This window comes from Bacillus rossius, chromosome 12, assembly GCF_032445375.1.
Source record: "Bacillus rossius redtenbacheri isolate Brsri chromosome 12, Brsri_v3, whole genome shotgun sequence".
Taxonomy (NCBI): Eukaryota; Metazoa; Arthropoda; class Insecta; order Phasmatodea; family Bacillidae; genus Bacillus; species Bacillus rossius.
In genome coordinates this window covers 791,208-806,049 of record NC_086339.1, presented here as the reverse complement: position 1 = coordinate 806,049, position 14,842 = coordinate 791,208, and the positions used below count along the sequence as shown (strand labels likewise).

General features: G+C 45.6%; 1 protein-coding gene across 12 annotated transcripts in view; it reads left to right on the top strand.

Annotated features, from left to right (window-relative positions):
- The window catches only part of LOC134537324 (ras GTPase-activating protein raskol), a 327,338-nt gene that overhangs the window by 294,405 nt on the left and 18,091 nt on the right, over positions 1 to 14,842 (top strand). For all 12 annotated transcript variants that reach the window (XM_063377629.1, XM_063377628.1, XM_063377632.1 and 9 more), the window contains 8 exons: positions 3,814 to 3,908; positions 7,006 to 7,100; positions 8,337 to 8,543; positions 9,700 to 9,801; positions 9,887 to 10,071; positions 11,195 to 11,364; positions 12,493 to 12,655; positions 14,038 to 14,296. In XM_063377629.1, coding sequence (XP_063233699.1) covers positions 3,814 to 3,908; positions 7,006 to 7,100; positions 8,337 to 8,543; positions 9,700 to 9,801; positions 9,887 to 10,071; positions 11,195 to 11,364; positions 12,493 to 12,655; positions 14,038 to 14,296 — 1,276 coding nt within the window. The remainder of the gene's footprint in view (positions 1 to 3,813; positions 3,909 to 7,005; positions 7,101 to 8,336; positions 8,544 to 9,699; positions 9,802 to 9,886; positions 10,072 to 11,194; positions 11,365 to 12,492; positions 12,656 to 14,037; positions 14,297 to 14,842) is intronic.

Below are 14,842 nucleotides of genomic sequence, written 5' to 3'. Positions count from 1 at the left end.
AGACGTGCACTCTCGCGTCGAGCATTAGAGTGGTAGCTCTATATTGGTAGAACATTAAATGGAATTAAACTGAAATTCGTATTATAAGGGGTATGAAACAAGAAATGACGCATTTTCAGATTGCAATAGTACGTGGAACTAATTATTTTTTTTAAGACGAACAAGGTTATCGAAGATTGTTTTCAGAAGTGTCTAGACTAGCGTGACTATCCTTCAAGCCGGTGAACAGGTCTATAACCAGAGCGCTGCACAAGCTGTTTGGCGCGTGTGACGCATGGCGGCCGTGCAGAGACGCGCAGTCAGCGCGATTGTCGCTTGTTTGGTAAACACCCGGTCGCGCTGTCCTTCCTGGGCGCCGGCGCCTCTGGGCCGGTCGTCTCTGACTGGCCTTGCGCAGTTGTGCCGCCACTCCCATCTGCTACTGCCGGCCAGTCAACTGCCAGCCAGCTACCAGGACTGGGAGGTGTTGCAGTGAGGAATCAGCCAATAAGAGAGCACACCCACGCAGAGTATACACAGAATCGTGCATTTTAGCCTGCAAACTAAATAAACAAATGTATAGCAAGTATACAAATGATACAAACTAAAACACACAAGATACTAAAAGTGATGATTTAATGTCTGAGATGTTAAGAACAGAATTTAAAAAGATTGACATTATTACATACAAGATATATCTGAAATAGAAAGTAATATTACAGTTTGTTCACAAGTATCATTTATATATATATTCAAAGCTACAACTAAGTGTATATGCAGGAGGGGTGCGGGTTAGGGAGGGATCTTATCCGGATCCTCCCAAATACACTTAGTTTTTAGTTAGTTTAGGGGAAAAAAAGTTTCACAACAATGTTCCACGAAAACTTTGCATCAAAATTCGGCCTTGAAATTTTACTCCATCGCGCCCAAAGAAGTTTCACTTCAATAATTCTACCCCGGTATTGTTTGGATGATTCATAGTTATCATGGAAACAATGATTTAAAAAAAAAAATGTTTTTTTCTTTCTTGTGTGAAGATTTATCAAGTGTAATTATGGTGTATATAATAAAAATAACATCGTCCTCGTCTATTCACAAAAGGCTCGCGTCTGTAAAGGTTGTAGGTTGAACGCGCTGTGTTACTGCGCCTCGCGTAGTTGACAGGCCAGAGGCAGACAGACCTGCCCTGAGAGCTGGTCTCAGAGGTCGTGCACCCGTGGGGTTGGCAGCTCTGCAGACGGCGCGGGCGCAGGGCTGCCAACCGACCCGCCGGCACACTTACCCACTGGCCAGTCCTGCTGTGCCCATTCAAACACACGTCTCCCGTCTCTTTGTACCGAGGGGACATGACCGTCGAATGGGAAGAGAGACCAATCAACTAACTCATTTCTTAAGCTTGCTGTCGAAATAATTTGTTATGGAACAAAAAATTGCTGCCTTCTATTTTCCGGCAAAAAAAAAATCGAAAAGAAGCAACGCGCTTTGTTGGCGGACAAGACTGAACTTCACTGCAGTACTCCAGTTACTAGAAGTCGTACTGCTCGTGCCATACTTAATGTTGAGTTTACATTATATACTCGCTATGGTTTTTCCATGCCGCCCTGGTATCGAAAGTGTCACGTCTTCGTACACGCGCCAGTCCTAGCGTTCAACCGGGAACATTTCAATTAAACAATGCGTAGTTATATGGGCCGTGAACCTACGCATACAGTCTATTCTAAACATTTACGAACTCTTAAATTCTTACAAACGTACACACTGTAAGATAATTTTAGTTCTTGTTTAAAGTAATATATGATCAGAGTAATTACGTACTCGGACATAAAGTCAATATTTGATCGAATGTTGACGCAGCTCCTAAATACCTTCGTCTCAACTACCCGATCACTGAATTACTTTTCGAGACATTTTCCACGTGCTTGAGTTGTTCCGCATCGAGTATTAAGATACAAACCTTTGAACAATTCCCTGTAAATTTTCTTGAAGGAAAAAAATGGTCTTAAGTAGTTTCAGTTTTGCCGATCTATACTTTGTGATGGAATTGCGCGTACTGTTTAGTTTTACGTCACGAACGCGAACAAGCGACGCGTGAACAGATAACATCATACCCACAATGCCACGCGCGGGCAGGAGCTCACGGCTAGCGGAGCTGGTGGCCATGTTGTTTTCTCTCCACAGTCTTAGTTGCATAGCTGGAGACGAACTGTGTTCTATAATTAATTTGTGGTTTATTTTTATTATATATGGAAAACCCCGGCCGTGTTATGTTCTCGTTTCTTAAACATTTTTCTCAATTACATTTACTGTATGTATGTATGTATGTATATATATATATATATATATATATATATATATATATATATATAATGATGTTGACACCGTTTGATCGATCGCCATGAAAGTTGGCTCATCGAAGTGTTTTTCATGGAGGTGTTTTTTTTTTTTTTTGCTATCCAATTTTTGTAACTCGCCGCTGGATGGCGCTGGAGCGCATCAACTTCTAAACCGTTCAACCGATCGCCATGGATGAACAGAAAACCATAGGTCATAGACATACAAACAGTAATTGTGTGTCATTTCTCTGTGTCCACCACACTATCATATAGCGCTATTACCCTGTGTTCAGCCCAGGCAACGCCGTATCATCAGATTGGTTCACTTCTTCCAGTACCCGAACAAGATCCGCAATTTTTGCTAGTTAATTTCGCGTACAATGTGGAGGAAGATATTGATTGATGTTGCACATTACGTATAGCAACATATCGGGAAATAATTACTGAATTACGAACTTATTCCACGAGCAGAACTGTTTGGTCAGCGATTTTAAATACGCATTGGAGGATGTGAGAGCGGTTGACTTGAAATTCATTATCAGAGAAGACAAAACATCCTCGAATGAACATGAAAGACGCTTCAGTGTTTCAATGGCCCCTGAAGTAAGAGCTGTAATTGATGAACAGAGATCACCCGGCGAGATATTGTTGTCAGAAAACGAGATCGCATGATTCTAGATTACATACGAACCATCCATTTTAGCATCAAACTTAAAATGTTCGCACATATTTTTGTACTGAGTTACATATGTCGTTGGCAAATAAACTTTAATTTCATCACACGCAGGTTACTTTGTTATGGTTTTGTTAAGTCAAAACATTACCTAACATATCGTTTGTTGGCCGTTTGTTTCCGTGCCTGTAAATCGGCAAACGGACAGTGAAACGTAAATATCTTGCGCTTCAGCGACCCGGTTCCGCTTTGTAGGCACGCGGCTGCCATTTCGTTCACGAGCGTGGATGAGATTACCGAGCGCTTCGCTCTTTGTCTGGAGTGTCGTGTGTCGTGCGCCGAGCGTGTCGTGTGGGGTCGTGTTGCTAGCGGCGGGCTCGAGTTGCAGGGTGCGCCCCGCCAGGTGTGACAGTGACACAGTGACACAGTGACAGTGTGGCAGTACCGCTGGCTCGACTTCACCGCCACCATCGCGGCGTAGGACGTGTTAGTGTTCTTAGCTTCGAAGACATCAGAGATATCTTATTAGGGTCACGTACTTTTTTGCGAAAAGATTCCCGCAGCATTGAAACTGTGTAGCTTTGTCTGTATTTCGTGGTCGGCTAGGTTTATTTTCAGTTGCAAGTCTACTGTCGGCACACCAATCACAGCATGGCTTCTCCTGTCTCTTGCAGACGTGCAAACAATCGCTAGCGCAGGCATGCTTGATTGCAGGCTAACATTGCCCCTGCTAATGGCTATAACTGCGGGTAGTGTGAAGCCACGAACTGCAGTGGAGCCGGCATGGACGGTGTGAGCTAGAGCTGTGAGTGCTGTGTTGTGTTGCAGACACGTCCTACGAGAAGGCCTGCAGGAGGGGCAGTGCCCCCGCCACTCCGGTGCTGGGGTCCCGCGCGCTCGAGCTGACTCCTTCCCGCATCGTGGTGAGTGTTACCCTCTGCCAGGCCCTGCCTCACCCTGCCTGGCCCTGCCTCACCCTGCCTCTCCCTGCCTCACCCTGCCTCGCCCCGACTCGCCCTGCTTCACCCTGCCTCTCCCTGCCTGGCCCTGCCTCACCCTGCCTGGCCCTGCCTGGCCCTGCCTCACCCTGCCTCACCCCGCCTGGTCCTGCCTCGCCCTACCTCACCCTGCCTCGCCCTGCTTCACCCTGCCTCTCCCTGCCTCGCCCTACCTCACCCTGCCTCGCCCTGCTTCACCCTGCCTCGCCCTGCCTGGCCCTGCCTCGCCCTGCCTGGCCCTGCCTCACCCTGCCTGGCCCTGCCTCGCCCTACCTCACCCTGCCTGGCCCTGCCTCGCCCTACCTCACCCTGCCTCGCCCTGCTTCACCCTGCCTCTCCCTGCCTCGCCCTACCTCACCCTGCCTCGCCCTGCTTCACCCTGCCTCGCCCTGCCTGGCCCTGTCTCACCCTCCCTCGACCTGCCTCGCCCTGCCTCACCCTGCCTCGCCCTGCCTCACCCTGCCTCGCCCTGCCTCACCCCGCCTGGCCCTGTCTCACCCTCCCTCGACCTGCCTCACCCTCCCTCACCCTGCCTCACCCTGCCTCACCCTGCCTTACCCTGCCTCACCCTGCCTCACCCTGCCTCGCCCCGTCTCACTCTGCCTGGTCCTGCCTCGCCCTACCTCACCCTGCCTCGCCCTGCCTGGCCCTGCCTCGCCCTGCCTGGCCCTGCCTCACCCTGCCTGGCCCTGCCTCGCCCTACCTCACCCTGCCTGGCCCTGCCTCGCCCTACCTCACCCTGCCTCGCCCTGCTTCACCCTGCCTCTCCCTGCCTCGCCCTACCTCACCCTGCCTCACCCTGCCTCACCCTGCCTGGCCCTGCCTCACCCTGCCTCGCCCTGCCTGGCCCTGCCTCACCCTGCCTCACCCTGCCTCACCCTGCCTTACCCTGCCTCGCCCTGCCTCACCCCGCCTGGCCCTGTCTCACCCTCCCTCGACCTGCCTCACCCTCCCTCACCCTGCCTCACCCTGCCTCACCCTGCCTTACCCTGCCTCACCCTGCCTCACCCTGCCTCGCCCCGTCTCACTCTGCCTGGTCCTGCCTCGCCCTACCTCACCCTGCCTCGCCCTGCCTGGACCTGCCTCACCCTGCCTGGCCCTGCCTCGCCCTGCCTCACCCTGCCTGGCCCTGCCTCACCCTGCCTCGCCCTGCCTGGCCCTGCCTCACCCTGCCTCACCCTGCCTTACCCTGCCTCACCCTGCCTCGCCCCGTCTCACTCTGCCTGGTCCTGCCTCACCCTGCCTCACCCTGCCTCACCCTGCCTTACCCCGCCTGGTCCTGCCTCGCCCTACCTCACCCTGCCTCGCCCTGCCTGGACCTGCCTCACCCCGCCTGGCCCTGCCTCGCCCTACCTCACCCTGCCTGGTCCTGCCTCGCCCTACCTCACCCTGCCTCGCCCTGCCTGGTCCTGCCTCACCCTGCCTCACCCTGCCTCGCCCCGTCTCACTCTGCCTGGTCCTGCCTCGCCCTACCTCACCCTGCCTCGCCCTGCCTGGCCCTGCCTCGCCCTGCCTCACCCTGCCTGGCCCTGCCTCACCCTGCCTCGCCCTGCCTGGCCCTGCCTCACCCTGCCTCACCCTGCCTTACCCTGCCTCACCCTGCCTCGCCCCGTCTCACTCTGCCTGGTCCTGCCTCACCCTGCCTCACCCTGCCTTACCCCGCCTGGTCCTGCCTCGCCCTACCTCACCCTGCCTGGTCCTGCCTCGCCCTACCTCACCCTGCCTCGCCCTGCCTGGTCCTGCCTCACCCTGCCTCACCCTGCCTCGCCCCGTCTCACTCTGCCTGGTCCTGCCTCGCCCTACCTCACCCTGCCTCGCCCTGCCTGGACCTGCCTCACCCTGCCTGGCCCTGCCTCGCCCTGCCTCACCCTGCCTGGCCCTGCCTCACCCTGCCTCGCCCTGCCTGGCCCTGCCTCACCCTGCCTCACCCTGCCTTACCCTGCCTCACCCTGCCTCGCCCCGTCTCACTCTGCCTGGTCCTGCCTCACCCTGCCTCACCCTGCCTCACCCCGCCTCACCCCGCCTGGTCCTGCCTCGCCCTACCTCACCCTGCCTCGCCCTGCCTGGACCTGCCTCACCCCGCCTCATAGTGGGGAAAGCCTTCTTTTCACAGACGAGAGAGCCTAACGTTTCTTTTTGTTCATTGTAAATAAATATGGCGGTGTTGATACAAGGATACTAATGGTCAATTAGGTTAGGTTAGCTACATTATAAATACTTTAAAACATTGTGGACGGTTGATTTGGTTAGGATAGCTACATTAAAGATACGGAAAGCAATCACGAATTTCGGGAAACTTCGGGTGTGGTTCTCTCGTCTGTGAAATGAAGGCTTCCCATCGTAGTGCAGCCTAGTTTCCGTGGGACCGATACACAAGTCCACGGCAATGTACCCGCGAGGCACGGAGCAGTAGCCGCTAAAAACAGGAACTACTGCACTGAATAAAACCGGCGGTAACTTTGAATGAACACTTCAAGAAGCATAGTCGGCACGACAGCCGAGCAACATGATTCTCATCAAATTATAATACCAGAATGGCTACTAAAGTATACAGTACTTGTTGAAAGTCTGTAAGCTCCAGTTTGAGGCTTCGATACTAAAATGTAATTAGGTTTACAAATTTTTTTAAATTTAATTGTTTAAGAGGAATCAGGGGAAGAAGTGCATCGTGCAAGCTACACTTCTAGAGGGCTAGACTTGCCAATAGTCACGTTATGCATGGTCTGATGACAAGTTAGCAGCTGTGTATGATTACTTACACTAATTGTACATTTCAGGTCAATATTTATAGGAAATTAGATGATATCAGACTCAGAATTTAATACAAAACTGGGAAAAAAATTTAAATTAATACAATTGACTGCACCAAAAATATACATGTATATCATTGTAAAATAAGTGAATTTTACTGTTCTTTTTTGTTTGCAAGAAGGTTTACCATGGCATGCTTATCAGTTCTCCACTGGTCATTGTGCAGTCTGTGTTTGGAGGAATGTAACACTTTGTCTGCTTTTACCGACAGAATTTCTTCTCCAAGAGATCGTTCCGGTCCAATCCACTCAAACGTACTAAAAGTGTGACGAAGCTGGAAAGGAAACGGATAGTTGATAATGATGGGTGAGTAGCCATGCTTCTGTAACAGTATTCAGTAACAACATATAAGTTATTTTTGGCCATATAAAGTTACAAACATAGTAAAATGGTCTATGTTTATGTGGTAAATGTTTGATGACATGTTTGGGTAAGAAAAATGGTCCTGTATTGTACTGTATTATTAAAAACAACCCAGATTTTTGGTTATACTTCTCGCAACTGCTGTAATTATGTAACTGTACAATTTTGTAAATTGAAAATTTACAGTTCCAAAAAAGGATGGTAACTAGATTAATACCCATAAAATTATTATTCACAATGATGTGCAGAAAAACAACTTGTAGTCTGTAAAGTTGATTTTAAAGCCTACCTCATTTTGAGTATAATCATTATTGATGTACTGGGGTATGTCTTCTACTCATGCACTCACCAGTGATATTAGTTGAGAAAACGCTTGTTAGGTTAGTAACGCAAGTATGTAGCCTAATTATGTATAAATCTTGTTCTCTAGCTCTGGTCAAGGTGAGATTTTATCTTACGAGCTAATTCCACACTTGTTCTCTGTAGTGTGATTGTCTAGACTAGAGCAGAAACGTGGTTATGATAAATGAGCACATCGGAAGTTGTGGCAAATAAAAGAGATATGTGGCTGAGTGAACAACAGGCCAAACCTAGTTTAAGGTTTGTTCTACACCGAGAGAAAGGTTTGTTTTCCTCAACAATATATTTGTTTGTATATGGCGAAATAAATATATTTTGTTAATTCAAACAAATATTTTGTAGTAGGAAAGATTCTGTTGACCCAACCAAAATGATTTTGTCAACTCAACTGTATATTTGGTTAGGTGTAACCAGGGCCGCAACTGGTGGAGGGGGGGGGGGGGGGGGGGGGGCAAGCGTGCTTGCCCCGGGCGCAAAGCTGTGGTGGCGCCGAAATCGCTTGCATTGTAATTCCTTCGTACTACAACTGGTAACTGGTAAAAAGTGTTTTAATTTGTTTGCCAGGAATGTCTAATCTGATTTACAATATAACGTCTCAACATAGCACCATTTTTCCGTGGTGTGATATGTGCAAAAAAGGGGGGTGTGTGTGCATGAATCCATTCATGCCCCGGGTGCCAGAGACTCTAGTTGTGGCCCTGGGTGTAACAAATAAATTTTGTTACTTACCAATTTTGGTTAAGCCAACAAAATATTCTGTTATAGCGAGTAAGTGTTTGTTTCGCCACACGTGAGGAAACAGTGTAGGTCGTGTTGCAGGCTGCGCACGTCGCGCTCGCACGAGTCGCTGCTGGCGGGCCAGAGCGTGATGCAGACGCTGGACCTGGGCGCCGGCAGCGTGGACATCAAGCCCCTGCACCCCTCCGTGCTGGGGCGAGACCACTGCTTCCAGGTGACTCTGCCCTCGGGCAGCCCGCGCTACTTCTCCTGCCGCTCCACGGACGAGCGCGACAAGTGGGTGCACAGGTGCGTCACATCATATTCCATGTCTTCAAGCAGTCTTCCCCGGTGATGCTGCTTCAGTGCGGCTCGGATAATACGAAACTTCGGTTAATCCAAAGCCTACTGTATACGAAAGAAAGAAAAAAAAGTAATCAAAGCCTGACTGCGAAAGCAGTCTCTCTGTTCTGAAAAATTTCAGGGGAATTTGTTTTCTCCATTCCATTTAACTAACATGCAAAGTTTTTTTCTTAGTTGGTTACTCTGTTGTGGTAGCAGTCAGAGGGCCACTTGCCTGTTCCAGGTTACAATCCTAGCACGTGGCCACGGTCAGGAATTTTGCTCTCGTTTTACGATGGCTTGTCCAGGTTTTACCCATACATTTTTTGAAGTGCAACTTCTTTGCTGAGGGCTACAATTTTCGAGCGTCACGAAAATTCCAATCGCACGAGGGTAGGTTAGGAACGTGGTGGGAGAACCGGTAGAGGAGAGTGCATCAGTGGCGACGCCACTCCAACACATGCACTAGCGGTCGAATGGGAAGGAGGGGAGGTAGAAATAGGAGAACACCATCTTGAATGCATCACTTTTTTGGTAGTAACAATTGTTTATCACAAACAATTTTACTTCATGAAGGTATGTAATAATTTAATGGAATATCAGACAATGTGTATTTGTCTGATACATATATTTTCCATGTAATATAATTGGGGTTTAAAATGCATTAAAAAAATTAATCATTGAAATAATGTTATTAACAAGTCAATCTTCAACAATTACAGAAAGTATAATAATGTTTTTTACTCTCCCGTAGTAAAGACAAATTTTCTAATATAAATATTTAAAAAAAAAATGTTTATATTAATTTAAGAAGTCTATCTTCATTGCAGGCTATTATTTTTATCTAGTTTTGAGTTTTACACCAAGTGTCATAATTAACACTGCATCATCATAATATCCTGTATACAGTTTAAAATTATTATTGTTGTTCATTTGGTTTGTAATCTGGAACAGTTCTTTTTCTCCAAATAACCTAATCCAAATCTGTTATAATTTTTGTTATTTATTTATTAAAGTGTTCATCTAATTGCGAAATTCATATTTTGGAATGCCACATGTAACAACAGCATTGTTTTGAAACAATGTTTATTTTTCATTCAGTGATACGTGCTGTGTTCCACAGCTTACGGAAGTCCGTGCAGCCGGATCAGGAACACGTCAGGCGGACGGACAACTCTCTCAAGATCTGGATCGTGGAGGCCAAAGGAATCCAAAATAAGAAGAGGTGAGGGAATCTGGGCACCTGGCAGTATTCTTCAACTTGTGTCAAATATTTGCAAGTTATTGACAGGCTTTTCTTTGTACCACAGATATTTTTGTGAACTGTGCCTGGATAAAACGCTGTACGCCAGAACGTCTTCGAAGCAAAAGGGCGACATGTGTTTCTGGGGCGAACACTTTGATTTCCACAACTTGCCAGCCGTCAACGTGATCAACGTGAACCTGTACAGGGAAGCCGATCGCAAAAAGAAGCGAGACAAAAACGTACTAGTTGGTAAGGCCTAGTCTAGTCAAACTTTTGTTTTTTTTGTTGTGTTGTTTTTTATGTCAGATTTTTGTAAAAATTTAGAAAGTTATTATTTACATAGCTCTACAAGGAGATAAAGAGAGAATTTTCAACCCTTTACTTTTATAGTTTTTGTTAACATTATTATTCATTAACCACAATAGGTACATCTTTGTTGGTTTTTATCAAAATCTCCTAGCTGATTTATTTTACATTGAGAGTATCTTAATTGTTTAAAGCTGACTATAATCAGGAGATAAAGATAAACCTTTTTAAGTTCTTTGTGTAGTGATAGTATGAAAAACCACATAGTTTTTAATGCATACAAAATATAAACACTAGAAATTTAATAAACTTGTCACTTTATTGATAATAGTTGTAGTTCAAAAATGTTTTTGGTGGAGCTAGGCAAATGTTTTACTATTTTTTAAAAATAAATTTGTGTAAAATCTGGAAAAATTGAAGTTGGAATTATTTTTCAATTAATAGATTCTATGGAATCTATTCATACAAAGAAAGTGAAGCTGATTATAAATACTTATTATCTTGTTAATGTACTGATGCAAACATTTAAAGGATGAAGGAAAATGGCTTACATTATTTTAACATTTCTCTGCAAACAAGTTATTGAAAACACCTAAATGTACAGTGATTAACATAAATAAAATGTTGCCATTATACATTTAATCACCGTTGACAAGAAAAGTGTTTGTGTGAGCAATAAATATCAATAAACCTAAGTGCTTGTACTGCGTAGAGAACTTAGAAAGAAAAAATATTTTCGCCAGCAACCACTGTTTAGCAGTACAAGGCCGTACCATTACAGCATTATTAACGTCATATAACAAAATGGCAAATGTAACATTGATAATGAGTTTCAGAATTTCTTTAGGAGTGGGGTGGTGGGGGGTAAAACTTCTTTGCCTGTTGATTACTTTCTTTTGTTGGTGGGAGTAATATAATTTATAGGATTTCGTAGAAGTTTTTGGAGGGAGGGGACCTGATGATGAGTAAATCTTTTTAATTCGATAAAGACTGCATTTTGATAGAAAGGTCAGGTTGTAGAACTCAAAGTGGGAATGAGGTAGTTATCTGAGACTGGTGGCTGCAGGCAGCGTGAGCATCCCGGTGCACGAAGTGATGTCGCGGGACCTCATCAACAAGTGGTACCCCGTGCTGTCGGACAAGATGGTGCCCAAGGAGCCGCCCGCCCTCCGCGTGAAGTGTCGCTTCCAGTCCGTGGACATCTTGCCGGTGCAGGTCTACCAGGAGTTCCTGCAGGTGCGCATTGCTACAGTCCTTTAAGAATACAAGTTGGTTCAAGTTATACGTGTCTCGTTGACAAAGTTATTAGAGACACATCAAGAGAAACCGGCGGCCCGGGGCAAATAATTTCATCTGGTGCCCTCTCTGTTGTTTAATGTACAACTTTTCAAATACCTCATTATATATGTAAAACTGTTGCCATAACTGTAAATGTGATCAGTGCTTATCTCATTCCTTGTAAGGTTTCCTATGAATTCTTTTAATAACAATAGACGTGTAATTTTTTGACCTGTCAGGGTAAACCTAAGCATTAAAAAAATCTTGGAAATCAAGCAGAGAGAGGGGGCTGGTCCCCCTAAGAGATCAATTTGGATTAATTAAAAGATAAAATGGAGCTACGTAAACAGATAGCAATGATTGAAGTCCAGGGTTGGGCCGGTGATGTCAGACTGGGGCGACAGAGCACGTGTTAGGTGTCTCCCAGAGTTGTGGTGCGCTCACACGCTCACGTCTGCGGCGGGTCAAATGGGGGAGGATCTGGCTGTCTTACCAGGCTCTCAGGGGGGCGAAGCCCCAGTCGACTTCTAGCGGTTGGCAAAACTTACTCTCAAGATAAATAAAAATGTAAATGTTTGTTTGTACCACACAGCTAATCTTTGAAAGTTCTTCACTCACTGATTTTCTTTGAAATTTTGACACAATGTACCAAAAATGTTGTGTGCTCTCTTTTTTCTTACTTTTCCATTCAACTAGACTGAGCCACAGCAAAGCGTGGCCAGCACAGCTAGTAGGATATAATTTATTGGAGACAATATTTTATGGTTTTATTTATAGGTAAATTTCATTTTTAAAACGGGCAATTTATTGTTACGGAAACTTTAACCTAAGATAATGACATTCAGTGAATTTCATTTATTAAAAAAAAAATTTTATGGTTTGACAATTTGACATAAATATATAATGTAAATGCTGCTTTCATGATTCATCTCACCTTTCGGTACTATTTTGTGCATTAAAATTTTTTTCGGTGTTATTTCAGTATACTCACAATGTCTCTAGACATAACTAAATATGAAAGCTGGTATTCGGGGAGTGTCGTGTGTGGAGTGTGGTGATGAGCCCCGTGCACTGTGCGGCCGGCAGTTCCTGAAGACGGAGTACCGGGCGCTGTGCGAGGTGCTGGAGCCCGTGATCGGAGTCAAGGCCAAGGAGGACATCGCCACTGCGCTCGTGCACATCATGCAGAAGGAGGGCATGGCCAAGCAGTTCGTGGCCGATCTGGTCATGATGGACATTGTCCGCATCGGTCAGTGCCCGCCGCTCCCGCGACCGTTCTCTGCAGCTGAATGTACTGTCGGCCATTACGGTTTAGGAACTTGCAATCTTCATGTAATTTTGTAAATTTCCTTTTGCTTCAGTACTTAGGATTGGGTTGAGACGAACTTTGTAAATTTCCCAAATCCAGTTACTGGATGTTCATTTTTAATTTCGTATTCTGCAATTTTATTTTAATTCAGTCAATTGGAGTTTGTTGTGTTTTATTCTGTAGGGTTCCTACACAGGCAAAATCTGGGAAACAGGGAAACTCAGGGAATTAAAAAAGGTGTCTCCAAAACCTGTGAAACGCAGGAAAACAAACAAAATTGGATTAGTTTTTTTAAACACTGGTGCGTTCCTTTAATGCCTTAAAACCAGCGTGTATTTTAATTACAAATTCATGTGTAGTTGAAAACTTTTTCTGTTTTCATCACTAATTAACATGAAAAATAAACATCATTGAATAAACTGTGTGTTGGGTTAATGATCTGACACGATGAGATGTTGATGGTCATTGATCTGGTCACAATCAATAATTGTTGGTAAATTGATAAAATTAAAGTAGTTTTATAGCTCAGACTGGCAGCATTTCTTGCAAAGCTTTGATGAAGATGATAGTGCAACTGTGTGATGTGTGGGAAAACATTTTATAGCCAATTTGAAATGTCATGGTTGGTTCAAATGTATTTTGATGAGTACTTGTTTGCAGTTAAATATGTTTATTTTATCTTTCAAGTTTGGTTGATGGGAAATGGGAAAAGGATATTTGGTTTTAGAAGGAAAACAGGCCCATCCCAGGGAAATTATTTGGATGAAAATTGTAAGCAGAGTTTCCAATAATTTATTGATTTAATAAATTGATTTATTAGGACTTAATTTCTGGTCAACATTTGGGTTGCTAGGATGAGGCGGGATGAAAATGACCGGATCAGTGAAGGAATGCGTGGATGAATGAAATGGGAGTACATACTCTGAGGAAAGACACTTGTCTCGCACTTGCGAAAAATCTGGGTTTGATCCCTGTGGGAATGAAGCCCGGATCGTCGTGATGGGAAGCAAGCCTCTCTCCAAGGACGTGTTATTGATGTGTGCACCGACTAAAATCCGTTCAAGGCTCGTAACCTGGAAGTAAAAAAAGGATATGCCCACACTCTGGTACCCACCCTGTTAAGTTGGCTGCATTGCGAGGAAATAAATTCCTAGACTTAATGTCTTGTGTAAAGTAATGTGTTTGAAATTAGTGGCTGCTAAAAAGTGGTTTATTTAGAATTACCTGCAATATGTGAAGAGTTACGAGTGCTGGCGACATCTGTGAAAGTGCTGTTGAGCGTGTGGAAGCAGGGATGACCGTGCAAGCGCGGGTGTGTGCAGACGACGAGCGGCTCACGTTCCGGGGCAACTCGCTGGCCACCAAGGCCATGGAGGCGTACCTGAAGCTGACGGGCGACCGCTACCTGCAGGAGACGCTCGGGGAGCTGGTGGCCTCCGTGCTGGCGGACGGCCAGGACTGCGAGGTGGACCCCCTGAAGGTGGCGAGCACGGCCGCGCTGCTCCGCCAGCAGCAGAACCTGCGCCGCGCCGTGGAGCTGGCCTGGTCGCGCGTGCTGGCCTCGCACGCCTCCTTCCCCACGTGAGCCGTTCAACCCGCACTCTCTCCGTCCCCCCCGTCCCCCCATTAGCACCAGATCTTTCATTCATTCCTTATTCATCGCTCAATCTAACTTCATATTAAAATTAATAAAATTTTTACCATTGTAATATTTATAATTTAAGTACCGAAAACTGCTAAAATAGCACTATTTTACACCTTAAAATCCAAATTTTTTCGGAACCCCCCCCCCCCCCCCATACAAATCTCCTGGCTACGCCACTGGACTAGTGTGGTGGTATTTGATGAGACAGAGAAATTGAAAACTACCTTCTAGAAGGGTACTTCATGGAGAGGTTTCAAATTGTTGCAAAGTCATAGCGTCTCAGTTTGTATAGATTTCACACACAAATACATTGAGTTTATTATCATCATGGAAACAATTTTTAATCAAATGATAGATATCAGTAAATTGGAACTTGTAAAATACATTACGAAAATATGGATAGTTTTTAAATTAAAATGACACGAGAGAGAGAATTTTTTTTTCTCTTTTCGTTTAGTTTTTCTGCACTTTTACTTCAATTT